General features: G+C 32.3%; 1 protein-coding gene across 2 annotated transcripts in view; it reads right to left on the minus strand.

The window, feature by feature from the left end:
- LOC111056257 (protein suppressor of forked) overlaps positions 1-14954 on the minus strand; it is a 30913-nt gene that overhangs the window by 11912 nt on the left and 4047 nt on the right. Inside the window, exons 3-8 of one of the 2 annotated variants that reach the window (XM_022343601.2) lie at positions 14746-14778; positions 11198-11295; positions 7260-7413; positions 5501-5734; positions 3480-3671; positions 1757-1948 (exon numbers count right to left, since the gene is read on the minus strand). In XM_022343601.2, the coding sequence (XP_022199293.2) occupies positions 1757-1948; positions 3480-3671; positions 5501-5734; positions 7260-7413; positions 11198-11295; positions 14746-14778 (903 nt within the window). The remainder of the gene's footprint in view (positions 1-1756; positions 1949-3479; positions 3672-5500; positions 5735-7259; positions 7414-11197; positions 11296-14745; positions 14779-14954) is intronic. The other variant, XM_039437182.1, reaches the window with a different exon arrangement.

Consider the following 14954-nt stretch of genomic DNA (forward strand, 5'->3'; position numbering starts at 1 on the left):
ACCATGGACTTTTTTAATATTACACGCGACAAAACTGTTCTATGGAGTGCTCCACCAAAAGAGCATTGCGTGAATGTGGATGTGTTCTGTTCTTCATGCCGCACAACGAATCGACATACATTATGCTCGGATGAAATCAGCTCCTGTGCGTTGAATGTTGCCTTCAAGAGTCAATATAACATAACCTACTTTTCAGGCATATTATTATTCTTTATCAAAATTTGGGAACAGAATAGTTTTGAGCTACCGTATGCCTGTTGTTCTCTCCCGATCATATTCATATGATTTGTAATTGTATCAACAAATAAATAAATATGACACAAGTGACAAGAACTCTATAATTTCTTGTGACTGTTGACATCTTGTAACTACACTGACTACAAGGTGATATCATAAGAGTCATTCCATTATGGATTTTGGTGGGTTCTATAGATACTTTATTGAAATTGTATTAAGGGACGATTTTTCCATCCAAAAGTTCGAACAATAACAATGAGTTGATAAATTCCACTTTGACGCATTTTTAGGGGCGAGTGTATTGACTGAAAATATGAAATATTCTGTTACATTTTGCTGTATGTTATTGATTATTTGAAAAACAAAATACAGCCAGTTCTTGAAGCCTAGTAAATGTTATAAGAGCTGAACTTGAATAATAGATTACAATGAACATTAGCCTCTTATTTAGCCTCCTTGATTCAACATCTACTAGATAAACATCAAGAATAATAGCTGAATTATTTTCTAATTACACTAGATTCAGGATTTTGAACCACCTAAACGTGCTGAGCAAAATTAGCGATGAGAAGATCTGAATTTTGTTTAAATAATCATGAGCGTTTATAGTTTTGATCCTTTAGGGATACTTGTATCCCCTCCTCTAATATAATACAATTCACTTTAAACTATCAGAATTAACAGTGATTCTTTACAAGTAGAATCAATGCTACATCTTCTCCTCCACTTCCTCTTTCTTCTTCTCTCCCTCAATCACCTTTTTCTTCTTCATCATCTTCTTCTTCTAGTCCTCCTCATCCTATTTCTCATTGTTATCTTCCTCCATCTTCTTCTTATCCATCTTCTTTTTTCTTCGTGAACCTTCTCCTCCTCCCATTTCTTCATCTTCTACTTCTTTTTTTCTTTTTATCATCGTTGTCGTCATCGTCCTCCTCCTCCTACTCCTCCTCTTCCTCCATATTGTTATACTCTTCCCTTTATTTCTTTTTCTTCTTATTTTTATCTCCTCTTCATTTTTTCCTCTTTTTCTCATCATCGTCGTTCTCCTCCTCCTTCCCTTTGTTTTTCTCCTCTCTCTTATTATTTTCCTCTTTCTTTTCTTCTCGTCCTCCTCCTCATTGTCATACTCCTCCCTCTTTTTCTTATTATTTTCCATCTCCTTCTTTTTCTTTCTTCTCGTCGTGTCATGGTCGTCCTCCTCCTTCATAATGTTATACTACTCCCTCTACTTCTTCTACTTTTCCATTTCCTCCTTCTTTTTTCGTATTCTTCTCACCGTGGTCCTCCTCCCCCTCTTTGTTATCCTTCTCCCTCTATTATTTTCCTCTTTCTCTTTTTTTCTTGTCCTCCTCCTCCTCATTGGTATCCTGTTCCCTCTTCTTACTCTTCTTCTTCATCCTATCCTCCTCTTCTTCTTCTTCATCCTATCCTCCTCTTCTTCTTCTACTCAAAATCTTTTCCTTTTGAAAAAATACAAAAAAATCTAAAGAGTACAGTTATGTTTGTAACGAGCACTGACCAGAGTAGGATCGATTTCCTGAATGTCGAGGAACTTGGCGTAGATCTGATGCACTTTGTCGTACTTCATGCGGCCTTCCTCGAAGTCGGCGTAGGCGAAGTAGAGCAGCATGCTGTGCTTCAGAGTCGACGAAGTGGCTCGCTCAAACACGTTCGCTGCCTCGTCGCTGAACAGTTTCGCCGAGTTTACATCCTACAAAACACACAACATTATTCATCCATTCATTATGAGGAGAATGATCTCATTCATCTAGTAAATAATAATAATAATAATAATAATATTTTTATCTAGTGATATACTGTTGAAAATGCCAACATTACAATCAACAAAATAAGTAAATCATCTAACCTGAAAAAGCGAAACAGTATCTTGTCATATAACTCATTGAAACTGACTAGAGCGATACAGTATCTTGTCATATAACTCATTGAAAGTGACTTGTCAGTCATTGCATTATTTATTTATTTATTCCATTGACAAACACAAATCATTAATACAATATAATATGATTGGGAGAAGACAACAGGCATAGCCCAAAACAGTCTTTCTCCCAAATTTTGAATAAGTTTCGAGGAAAGAATAATGTTATGATTTATTATCCAACAACAACTTTTCTGCTTTATTTGTAATATTATTGGTAATCCATATAAAGCTGGATTCCCATATGAGTGTCAGGGGGTGGGGAAGGGGAGGTGAGATGTTTGGATGAGAGTAAAATGTGTACAAGATATAAGTGGGGAAAATATTGAATCTGTGACAGGAGATTATATGAGAAATAGTAAGGAAGAATAAACCTGGATTCCCACATATCAGTGTCAGTTGAAGTGATCAGAAAAGTGAAAATATAATTACCATGAGTTCTAATGGGACTTTTCATACTTGCTCGGCCGGGTTAAGTGGTAAAAGACCAATTAGAACTCAAGGAAATTATATTTTCACTTTACCGATCACTTACTTTGACACTGATATAAGGGAATCCAATAATAATCCAATAATGATTTGTGGGTTACCAATAATTCCGAATAAAGCTGGGAGATAGTTTTTGAATAATGGTATGACAAGTATGTTAAAATGAGTTGTATGACAAGAGAATGTCTTGCTTTGTAGTGCAAAAGTATTGACTGATAGTTTTCTAGTTATTGACGTTTTTAAAAACATAGAAAAATTGTTTTCTTAAAATGTATGAATTCAGGGCTATTTATTTTTATTTATAAAATGGAATTATAGTACCCGGATTTAAAATTTATTTTTCAAAACCTGAAGATGGTGTGGATCACTGAAACTAGTTGTTATAATTTGTATTTTTAATGTATTATTTAATTAATTTTTAAAAAAGGTACTATAATTCTATTTTATAGATAGAAAAATTGATATATCTCGAAAACTAAGGTCGATATAAAGAAAATTTACTGGACATTTTTTGTTGAAAATTTCATGTATAATCTATGGTGTTGGGCTGTTAAACCGTTCGTGAGGACACTCTGTATATTCCATCTACAAACACAACAGACAAGATAAAGGAAATGTATTTTTCTTTATTATTTTATTCATTTATTCGAGCAGACAATACTAATAGCCGGAAAAGAAAAAACAGGCTATTGCCCAAAACTCCTTCAATTTCCTAATTTTGTCTCAAATTGTCCAAGTATTATGTAGGTTATGTCAATTTCAAACATTTGTATTATGTTTGTAAAATAAATGGATTGATTGATAAAATGCATACCGCCTTCTCGACGAGAATCTTGGAGCTCTGCTCTAGGAACTGTGCGGCCTCGAACCAGATGTCGGGGTGATGTCCGACGCAGAGCAGGCATTGCTCGAAGGCAAACATCACGCGTCGCGTCACCAGCGCAGTGTCCTCGCTGCGAAGCGGATTCGACTTCTCCCACATTATGTACTTTTTCCACAAGTCAACCTGATCAACAAAACAAACATTAATGCATGCACAATCAACATCAAAAGCCAGAACCTAATCAATCAAACATAAATGCAAATTGAATGCAGAATAATCGTACAGAACATTATTATTACGAGACTTGGTCCAGCCACTCAAGTAATATTTTCAACTGACAAGCAAACAGTGTTCTGTAAAAGCTGACCTACAAGAGCACACAAACTGCGTAGGAAAAGACTGCCAATAACATTCAGGTTTTCAGCTGTACAGTCGTAACGTGAATGCGAAATATTAAGCTGGCCACTAACGGTAGGACATGCATGATACACATGTCGTCATACATGTGTGTGTGTGTACATGCATGTTCTACCGTAAGTGGCTAGTCTAACCTTTACGACTGACATGCGATTACAGTGTTCTGTAAAAGCTGACTTGCAAGAGGACACAAACTACTGCACACCTGCGTCGGAAGTGATTGCCACGAACATACAGTTTTCGACTAGTCATATCGCACATATGAAACGTCAAGTTAGTGACTAGCCTAATGTCATGTTACCAGACTGGAAAGTAAATTTAGAGTGGAAGCATGATAGTTCCAAGGCTTGCCGAGGCTTGCATATCATGCGAGCATTCAGATTATTCAGGATTCAAGACGAAATTTATTGATCATTAGGCTGTAAGAGCAACAGAAAAGTCATACATAACTGCCCATATAGATGAATTCATACAATTGGACATATTATATTATTATCTACTAAAATTACATATCAAAATTCGCACAAAAATGTTCAATTTTTTATACAAGCAATAAAAAATATGAGCTGATTACTTCTAGATTATTTAGATTTCTGAACTGCATCATACAAAAACTGATGAAAATTCAACCAGCTTTTCCTTACAGGATTAGTTTCTTAAAGTTTCTTGTTTTGACTCCCTTATCCTTATTCGATCAGTGTAGGAACGAGGTTGGTCAAGTCGGCTACACCAAATATAATCCAAGCTTACAGTAGCTTATCCTCTTATTCTTCTGAATTACAAGACTTGATAAGATTATTTACTTCAGCATAAAATTGTTCAATGTTTCTTCAATATTTTTTGTTACCTTCTATAATTTAAAACACATGTATCAAATTTTGTTATGTCACAAAACATTATGCAACTTGATAATTTGTAAACTGATTATAATCACTGATATGACTGATAATCACTGATATGGGATTGTCAATTCGAACTAGTTGTCGGCCCTACTTCAAAGAACTCGAAATCCTCCCACTCCCAAGCCTATATATATATTCTGGAAACAATCTGCTTTTTGAAAAAACACATAAATGAATTCAATACAGGAGAAACATTTCACCAATATTCTACCAGAAACAGAAATAATTTGAGAGATGATGCACACTGAAGTACTATGTATGAGCGAGGGTTAAGGAGTTCAGGTATCCGGATGTACAACTTATTGACATCTCACATAAAAGAAACGTCAGGTAAAGTTTTCAGAATTTTATTGAAAAAAGAGCTGCTATCCATATGTGCCTACTCAGTGGAGGAATATAAAGATTACAGACCTCAAGATGGAGGTTTAAGAGGATAGATAATATTTTACTGTTGATTAATTACACATTGACAAATCCTTATACCCACCCCTTTACAGGTGGTCAGTGGATGAAATAATAAATAAAAAAGTAAATAATTGACTAAAAATTACAATTAAAATTTATTTATTACAATCAATTGCGGTAAGGATCAACAGGCTCAAGCCCAAAACTGTTCCTATTCCAATTCAAACACACAATCCGAAAAGGTTATTAAGGTCACATTTCAGACAATTGTTTCTGAATGAAGCATACCTGTTTCAACTCATCCATATGGCCAGTAGGAGGTACACTGGGTATATTCTTGTTGAGTCCCCTGGTGACAGCCTCGAACTCCTTGGCCACCCGTCTGGCGTTCATGTAGTAGCGACTCCTCTCCATACTCATCTTCTCGGCTATGATCGGATTGATGCCCTGCTCGAACGCCATGTAATCCTTCCACAACGCTTCTATGTTCACCATCGGATTCACCACTCCTCTTTGATACACCTGTGCATCAACAGCATCGATTAAACTTTATTTGAATTCATTTATGTAACAAACAACACCGATGTGAAAACATTGGTAGATAAAATAATAAGACATTCCTTGTGTTATTGTTTTCTTCCAAATTTAGGTGATGATACATTTCAAAAAGTAGGTTAGGCTTCCTTCACTTGTCCGATTTCCGATGTGAATACATATAAACATAAACATTTTATGTAGATTAAAAACCAAATTAAATAACGAAATCCCACTTTAAAGCACTAAAAAAACTGTAAAATATTGAGCTGGGTAATTTAAAAAGTTTTGAACTAAAAAATAAACTTATTCACAAATGAGTGATAACATTTAAGGGGATTCGATCGATTTTCGAGGATTGAATTAAATTTTGAAAGAATTAGTACAAGCTTAAAGAAAAGATAGCATGAGGGTGTTCATCTTCCAAATTTCATTGTTTGTTCGAGCCAATAGTATACGTAGTTCTTTTTTGTGAAGCTATAATTATGATGATGTTAGTCTCTAATACTGTGATGTTTATACAGTCACCCGTTCAAGACTGTAATAATCAACAATAGTCGGCTTTAAATAACAGTGAAAAGTCTTGGATTCAAATATATTTGCAAAGGTTTCACGAAGATTTCGATTATGCATAATAATTGAAGGAATATAGTATAGTGTCAAGAATTAGCCTATATTATATTCCAACAAAATAATAGGCCTTTAACTTTTTATAAATTGATTGACTACTCAAATACAAGTTTATTAATCCATTCAATTATGTTAGGATTAGTGTCTCGCAGACAAAAGCATCTTATCGCATATATTGAGATAAGCGTCGAGCTATTGGTTCTACAATTGGAACGATGTCTGCTTGGTATGCCACAATTACTAACATACAGTATGTTATGATCGGCAAAATCATTTTCCTGTGGTTTATAATCCACCTGAAACTGTCACCATATCTCACTATAGTCCCTCCCATTACCAGAATTCCTACCCAGATCCTTCGAAGAACATCATCGTTAAAAAATAGACAATTGAACTTTTGGAAAAGCAACTATCCAATCTGTTTTTTAAACTTAATTCTATATCGAATACATTCGAAATGTTTCATATTTCATAAAATTCAAAGTAAATATCTTGAAAACGTGGTATCGTACTTTCTGACAAATCACTTTGGAAAAGCATAATTGTCCAGATCTGTTTCTTCTTTTTAATTTAATTCTTTATAAGTAAAAAATGTTTCATATTTCATAAATGTGAAGCAAATATCATTTAAACATGGAATTTTCTTACAAATCACAGAAAAGAAAAACAAAAAAAATGTACGGTAGCCTATTTGAGACGCTTGTTATAAAGATATACCAGATAAAAACCATTTCAAGGAGTGGATTGAATTTTTATTATGAGTTTATTACGACTGACCTTTCGGACAGCACTTATTTTCTGATTCTCTTGTTTTAAGATATAACAGATCCTATTTATTTCAAGGATTGGATTGAACTTTTATTATGAGTTTATAACGACTGACCTTTCGGACAGCACTTATTTTCTGATTCTCGGCGTATGATCCGATGGCTTCGACACTCTGAAGGAACTGCACGTAATCGTTCCAAATCGAGTACGATTGGATGTCCATTCCGATCTTTTCCAGGGCGAAATCGTAGGCCTGCGCCATTTTTTCCCTGATAACAGAAAAAATTGTTTTTATTAGCTACCAATAATTTTTATATCGTATTTTGATTGAATAGAGTCAATCAATCTATGTGTAACACTTTGGATACTTGTTTTTTTGAAAATTACTTGTCTGTGGTTTGGAATCCACCTAAAGCTGTCATCATAACACTATAATTTGTTCCTTGTATCTAAATAAATAATCCATTTAGTTACCAAAATACCAGCCCAGGTCTTTAGTGAAACATCATCCTTGAAAAATATTGCTTCTATCGAGTTGAATGTGGAGAATGTGATAATTGATTTCTTAGCAAGAAAATAAAGTACCGGTAAAGCTTGTGAAATGATAAATCAAAAGACTAACTTGATAAATAATTCAAATCATTTCAAGAATGCATTTTTATAGTTTGGAACTCGTTATAAAATTAGTTCTTTGCAAAATTCCTCTAAATCACAGAACCTCGTTAATAATATTATTTTTTAAAGCACGGAATCCACCTGATTTTTTTTCAAATCAAATTTATTGCTTAATCTACCATACCTCGAAAAAAATGCATTCAAATTGTAAATATTTTTCTTTTCTTTTTTCAATCAAACTTTTTAAGTCATATTAATTGATGATTTATTTATAATTTCTGAACTATGGAAACTAATTAATATTCTTTATTTGAATTTGAAGGGTTGTCAAATAACAGTTCATGCAGGTATTTGTTGAAATAAAACAGCGAAATATTATTATAATTTCTCATAGAAGTTTTTATTGTAGATTTTACAATGAATCATTGCATTCTGTCACTTGTTATCTTCCGCCCAATATTTTCAAATCTGTTGGTAGAAGAGACTTCTCGGAAACAGAATAAAGTAGTCCTTACGGCACCGCTAACATTGATGTAGTTTGAGAAGAATGCAAGTGGTACTGCGAGATGCGATGAGTCGAATTTATGAAATAAATAACAAATAATTTTTGTAATACAGTATATTTATGACCATAATAATAGATTTTAGTTATTACACAAGTCCATTTGAAGTAGATCTTGATCAATCTTACTTTGTTATGTTATTTATGGCAAATAAAAATTATTATTATATAATCCGCATAGCTTAGTTCAGGTTTACAGCTTGACTATTTTCCTATCAGGGCCGGGAACAGCTCCTGTTTCCATTTGGCGATTGCTGATTGACAGAGAACTTCAATGCGCAGTGCATCCACACTTTCTGCTTGGTTTTGCCGGCAGCTATTCATATTCAGTAAAATTGTTTGTTGATTACACGAACTGTTCAGTGAATTCAATGATTTCTCACTTCCAACTACAGAGTGGGTTAGAAATATAGTTAGTTGCACGTCACTGATTCAAGATTAGTTAACAACATAAAGAAACCATTTTTTGAAACAAATACTGTTCTCGCTCTATCATCTCTCCTTTTAGTTGTAAACCCTAAAGCACGCTGCACAGACACATTATTAGCGCTCACTATAGTTGACCAAGCGAAAATAGGTCTCTCAAGGCCACTGCAATGTTGCCACTGGTGGCCACCCCTCACTCGACCAGTCTATATATATTGACTATATTTCTACACCCTGAACATCACTCTTTCCTTCTCATTCCTTTCCTCTTCCTCTTTTCCGTCACTACCTGTCACAAATTCTTTTGAGCACATCAGGTTCAAAAGTTCTATTATGTCATTCTTTGAAGTTAGAACAATAACATCCCCCGTTACCTCCTCCCATCATCCGCTATATTCTTCAACATCATGAAATGAAGGAAAGAATATTGTTATGTATAATGTATAACTCTTTCTTGAGTCATGAAATCAAGAAATCCAATTTTATAATGATGATTAGATTTTTCTTTATAAATGCAACTATTTATAAACTGAGCTATTACTTCATAAAGGTTACTTGAAGACTTTTATAATAATCAATTGGAAGTGGAGTGATGTAATTTTATTTATTTTAGTCAATATTCTTGTAGTGCCCACTTCACTCTGCATTTTTCAATTTGCATGAATTCTCATTTGATTCCCATCACACTTCATCCAGGCTTTGTACAGATAAGACAAACAATACTCCCCACAATAACAATACGGTACTTCACTATCACACCCTCTCTCACACACACTCTCACTTACTAGCCACCCTTAGTACAAAGTGGCAACAGTGTTGGTAAAGACGGGTGGTGGTGTCAAGAGCAAGCTTTGACCTTGAGGGACCCATTTTCGTTTGGCTAACTATAGCTGCTATGAAAAAGCGCTGTAGATGCCGCATCTACACTTTGGCCCAATATAGCGCTGGTTTGCCAGCGCTGGCCTTCATTGCCCTATGTTGGGTTACTGGGACAACGACTGGGCCTACATGTGGAATATAAGCATAACCAGTTGCTTGACAGTCCAAAAATTTTTGGGTTCAAACTTTTATAAAATAACTTGATTAATTCAATATGAAGTGATAATTAAGTGTTGTATTTGAATATAGTTTGGTGTTTTAATTTCTCTAAATTCAAAATGTTTAGCTGAAATATATTTCTGGACGAAAATTGAACTTGAACGTTTTACAGTAGAAACATAACCTATTTTTGAACATTTTATTAATTTATCAAAATTTGGGAATGGAATAGATTTGGGCCAAGCCTGTTGTTCCTTCATAATCATATGATTTGTGATTCTGTCCACGAATGAATAAATAAAATTAGATGTAACCAGTTTAGCATGGTTAGTGGATTGCAATTTTCCCTACCAACTACGTTAACTTTCCCACTATATACGGTAATCTGTATAAAATAAGTAGTTGAGATTTAGAGAAAATATCAGTGTTGCCAGATTGTAGGAAATTTCAATATTTTTATATTACAGGATGTATACAATTCAACAACACACAGTCGATGCGAAGTTGTCAATTTGAATATATCCAGTCTTATGCCCTTGTATGGAAAAATCGAAATTTCGCACAATTTGGCAACATGGATATTTTCTCCAAGTGTCAGCTTATTTTAAACAAACTATACAACAATCACGATTTTTTATGTTGCAAAAAATGCAAGCCAGTGTGACTGCATCAGCTAACGTAGCTGAACTTATTTTACTCAGTGTAATTCTCTCCATGGTAAGAGATTCGAAAGACTCTTCCTTAATCATGCCGTTCGACTACTTCACCCGATAATAAAAACTATAACAATTAATATATCGTAGCCTACATTACAGCTATTGTTAGGTCCACGTTATAATGACAGTATTTGATTAACATTGGTGTTGCTACCCTTGACTATCATTCGACAAAGCAGATAACACTATTGTTTTCTAGCTCTGCATCATAGCCAAATTGTTCTCTAACATATAGAAATTAAATTATTCAACTTAATATTCAATATAAATATAAAGAAAATAAATAAAAATCTCAGTACCCTTTTTTAAAATATTTTGTGATAAAATATTTTTAAAAAAAGGGTACTGAGATTTTTATTTATTTTCTTTATATTTATATTACAAGTAGCCCTATACAGGAAAGAGATAAATTCAATATAAACTATGGAAATTAATGTACCTATTATTTAATAATTGAACAATTTTTTCATGAAGAGTACAATATAATTGATAATTTTAAAGAAAAATGATTAATTTATATTACATCAAACATACCAGTACCGGTATCAGCTAACCTCTATCGAAGGCAGTGGCAAGGCAGAGAATTGGCAACGCTGTCCTATCTTTCTCCACTGCCATCATAATAACGTGGACCTCACTATAGGTGAAAACTATTCTTAAAAAAAAAAAAAATGCAAAACCGGGATGAAGGCTTACTTGTAGGTGGGTAACGCAGCCTTGGTCTCCTTCACATAGGCAAGATAAAGTTTCCACAGATCGATATTGAGAACTTTCATGAGGCATCGTTGAAATAACTAAAATGCAGACAGAAACACAACAAATGACAACAATTCTAGTTGCAATTAAGCCTAACTAGCTACGAAAAAATGATGTTCTCTAAAATGAACTAATCGTCAATGTTTATTGAAATCGATGGGGTTTTCCATAAAATAGGAAGTAACCAATAGCTAGTAACAAGAACTTCTAGAAACATTATATTTATTTGAATTGTGAGAAATTAAAATAATTTCTCCATAGATTAGGGCATATAAAAGTGAATAATTTTTAAAACATCTACGGTACTCGAGAGGTAGGTGGAAATATCTTTCATGTTTTATTTCATAAAATTAAAATTTGCATTTTGTCAAAAATGCTTGGAATTTTCTAGAAACTTTACAGTACATGGAAGTCTTTTGCCTGATTTTATATTATATATATTTATCAGATAAGCCTCATTCAAGGAGGATATGACTCACCTTGAACAGTCAATAACTAATTGCTTGATGAGAAAATTTCATTCGAAAATCTGTTCAAATAAGGCAGGTCTTTACTAACAAATAGTCTAATGGGAAAAAGATGAAATTTTTATACAAGAAAAAAAATTTCTGTTTAAATTTCATATCTTGAATTTATTATTTACAATCAACTTTAGGATAAAGAAACAGACTACAGTCCAAAACTTCTTTTCATCCCAATTTCATTAAATAAATTGTCCAAATAAATGATTAAAAGTTATTTATTTTAATAATATATTAATTATTTTATATAATTTATTGAATAAATTTATATTGAATTCAAACTGGGATGACATTAAAGAGATGGTTTCTTCTAAAAAAAGTCTTTACTACCTACTCTTAAACAGAAGTTTTATATTGCATTAAAGTTGAAAAATTCAGAATGTATATCAAAACACATTTAATAATAACAAATTGTGTTGAAGAAAAACATTTAAAAAAATACTGTTGAAGCGACTAAGGGGTAAGAAATTTATTTAATAGAATTATTTTTAATAAAAATATTAATAGAAAATAAATTTTAAATTTATTTGATAGCATTTCACTGTAAGGTATATTCTTGCTTTCATTTATATCTAATTACAGAATATGATACAGTATTAAAGAAAAATTCTCAGTAAATTAATTTGGAGACTAGTATTCATTTTTAATAGAACTGCTAGTTTCTAATATTATCGAAATGATGATGAATGGATGAGTTAAAAAAATAATTTTTCACTCTAGAATTTTATCGATAGCAACCTAGGTTACTTATTGATTATTCAATGAGTACAGTAGAATTGAGAATATAGAATAACAACTTGAAAAATTCTTAAAAATGCTCCGAGCTTGGATATGTAGGCCCTATCTGAATTTGCAATAAAAAACCTAAATAATTCCTGTGACATTTCCCTAATTATTAGTAGAAAGCAAGCTCATCAAAGGAGCATCCTATAACTTATCTAATACAAGTTGAGTGTGGATAAGAAAGATATTAACGAAGGTAATCTTTACCTTTTGTGGAAGTGTAATTATAATACTGACCAGTAGGTTTTGGTATCAAAGTTGATATAAATGAAGACGGCAGACAATTAATTTTAGCGAGGAAAACAGCTTGAAGTATGATAAATTCGTGTAGAACGTATTGGAAGGAACAAGGAGCAATGGTTAAATACAGGGAAAGTAAATATTGAGAACAAGAATATAATACTTATTGAATAAATTAGTTCTCTTGAAAAGAATCGTTGGATTCAAAATTGAATAAGAATAAGAGAACTGAATTGATAGATATGGTGGATATGGAACTGGTATATAGATGTGGATATGGTAGATCAGATGCAATTCAAATAACATTTTAGGGATAAAGAAAGTTATTGTTTTATGATAAGACTGAAAATTTTCAATTTTATCACCTATAAAATGGATAATTGATACAGGAAATTGAAGGGTTCCCTATGTTGCGAGTAGTTGAAGGAGAGGATTTGAGGAAAATGAATGAAATCGAGTTCATATTCATGAGTAACAGAGATTACAAGATTTATCTGAACACAATTTGTTTTCTAAGCTCTTTAAAATAAAAGTAATTATGTTTATAAAAAATGTAAAATTAAAGGCACAACTGGAAGCCCAACTAACTCTGGAAACTAGTTTTATTTGTTAAAATTTACAATGATTGAAAGGGCTTCAAACAGTGGCACTAGAACCTTCTGAGTGGATCTAGAAATAAACGATCCAAAGACACAGTAAGTAAAAACACATACGAGACAGAGCAAGTTGATCTTAAAACCTTCAAGTTTCTACCACTTTTTAAACATCAGTTCAAGAGTTGATAATATTACATCACTTCAATTTAGATAAAGATAAATTATGAGAATCCACTCTAATAATGGTTCATAGCTGCTTTAACAATATTATTTAAAAGAACATTGTAAATTTATAGATCATTTTCGAAAAGAAAATGTTTTATGATAAAAGAGAACCAATCTACAAGTATCAAGGAATTAAGATCAAATTGCCATACCTCTGAACACAATTGAAATAGCAACTGTCCGTACATAAAATATAAGTAATTCATTTATATATAAACGACTGTGTTCCATATTTGAAATATAAATTCAATTGTAAGTACAAAAATAGAGTAATTCATGTGATAAAAAATTTAAGAGTACTAATTTTATACTTTCCATTTGTACTCACAGTTGCTATTTCGAATAAAAGGATGAGAAAGTTCATCGGGCAAAATTCATCACCAGAAAGTGGCATTCAACGTTTGAGATAACAAAAAATTATAGTCTACAAATGACAAGTGAATGAAGCAAAATGCTCTACAGACCCAAAAATAAAAAAAACCCTTAGACGTATTGAGAAACGATTTTGATAAAATAAATTTAATTTAAACTACAGAAAGAGGAGTAGTTCAAAATAAACATGAATTTGTTACGGTACTTAAAATTTCAATTTTGAAAATTAAAATATCATAGGAGTGACATCACATCACTAATCACACTAATATTCGTTATAGCAATGAATTATTGATAATTAGACTTGATAATTAGTGATAAATTCAATCAGCACATACAAATTGTCAGAAGATCTGTAATACCTGTAGTTAATTGATATGAAATTAGCTATAAGTTATGCCACTAAAAAGCTAACTGAATTTAGGCTTGAAGAGTTGATATAGTAGCATTCAATAATTTGGAAATAAATCTATTCTATAATTATAATAAATTTTGAAATAACGTTGGATACCACCTCCCAGGATCTCAACACATTTTTAAATAAACAACAAATAACTGCCAAAAATAACAAAATGTGTATTTAATTTGCACACATTTCTAGTTCAACTAAAAATATATAAATATAAAATTTATCACAGGAATAACAATAAAAATATCAGTCTTATACTATGGCGGATAACACTTTTATAAAAAGTAAACATTATAGTTTCTTACATAGAAATGGAAATAATGATCACGTGACAAAACGTACCTTTTCGACTCTTTCAAAATTTCTTCCTTTCATCTGAAACAAATAGGATTATCAGTTTGAAAAAATATAAAGAAATGTATCTTTAAAATTTGTTTTGTTGGAGAAGTTTGGAAAATAATCTCCTCTCCACCACTTCCAAGAAGTAATTACTGTGATATTCACTTGACAAAGTACGGTAATGAAGTAACAGAAATCTATGGAATTAATAT

The sequence above is a fragment of the Nilaparvata lugens genome, chromosome 10, assembly GCF_014356525.2.
Source record: "Nilaparvata lugens isolate BPH chromosome 10, ASM1435652v1, whole genome shotgun sequence".
NCBI lineage: Eukaryota > Metazoa > Arthropoda > Insecta > Hemiptera > Delphacidae > Nilaparvata > Nilaparvata lugens.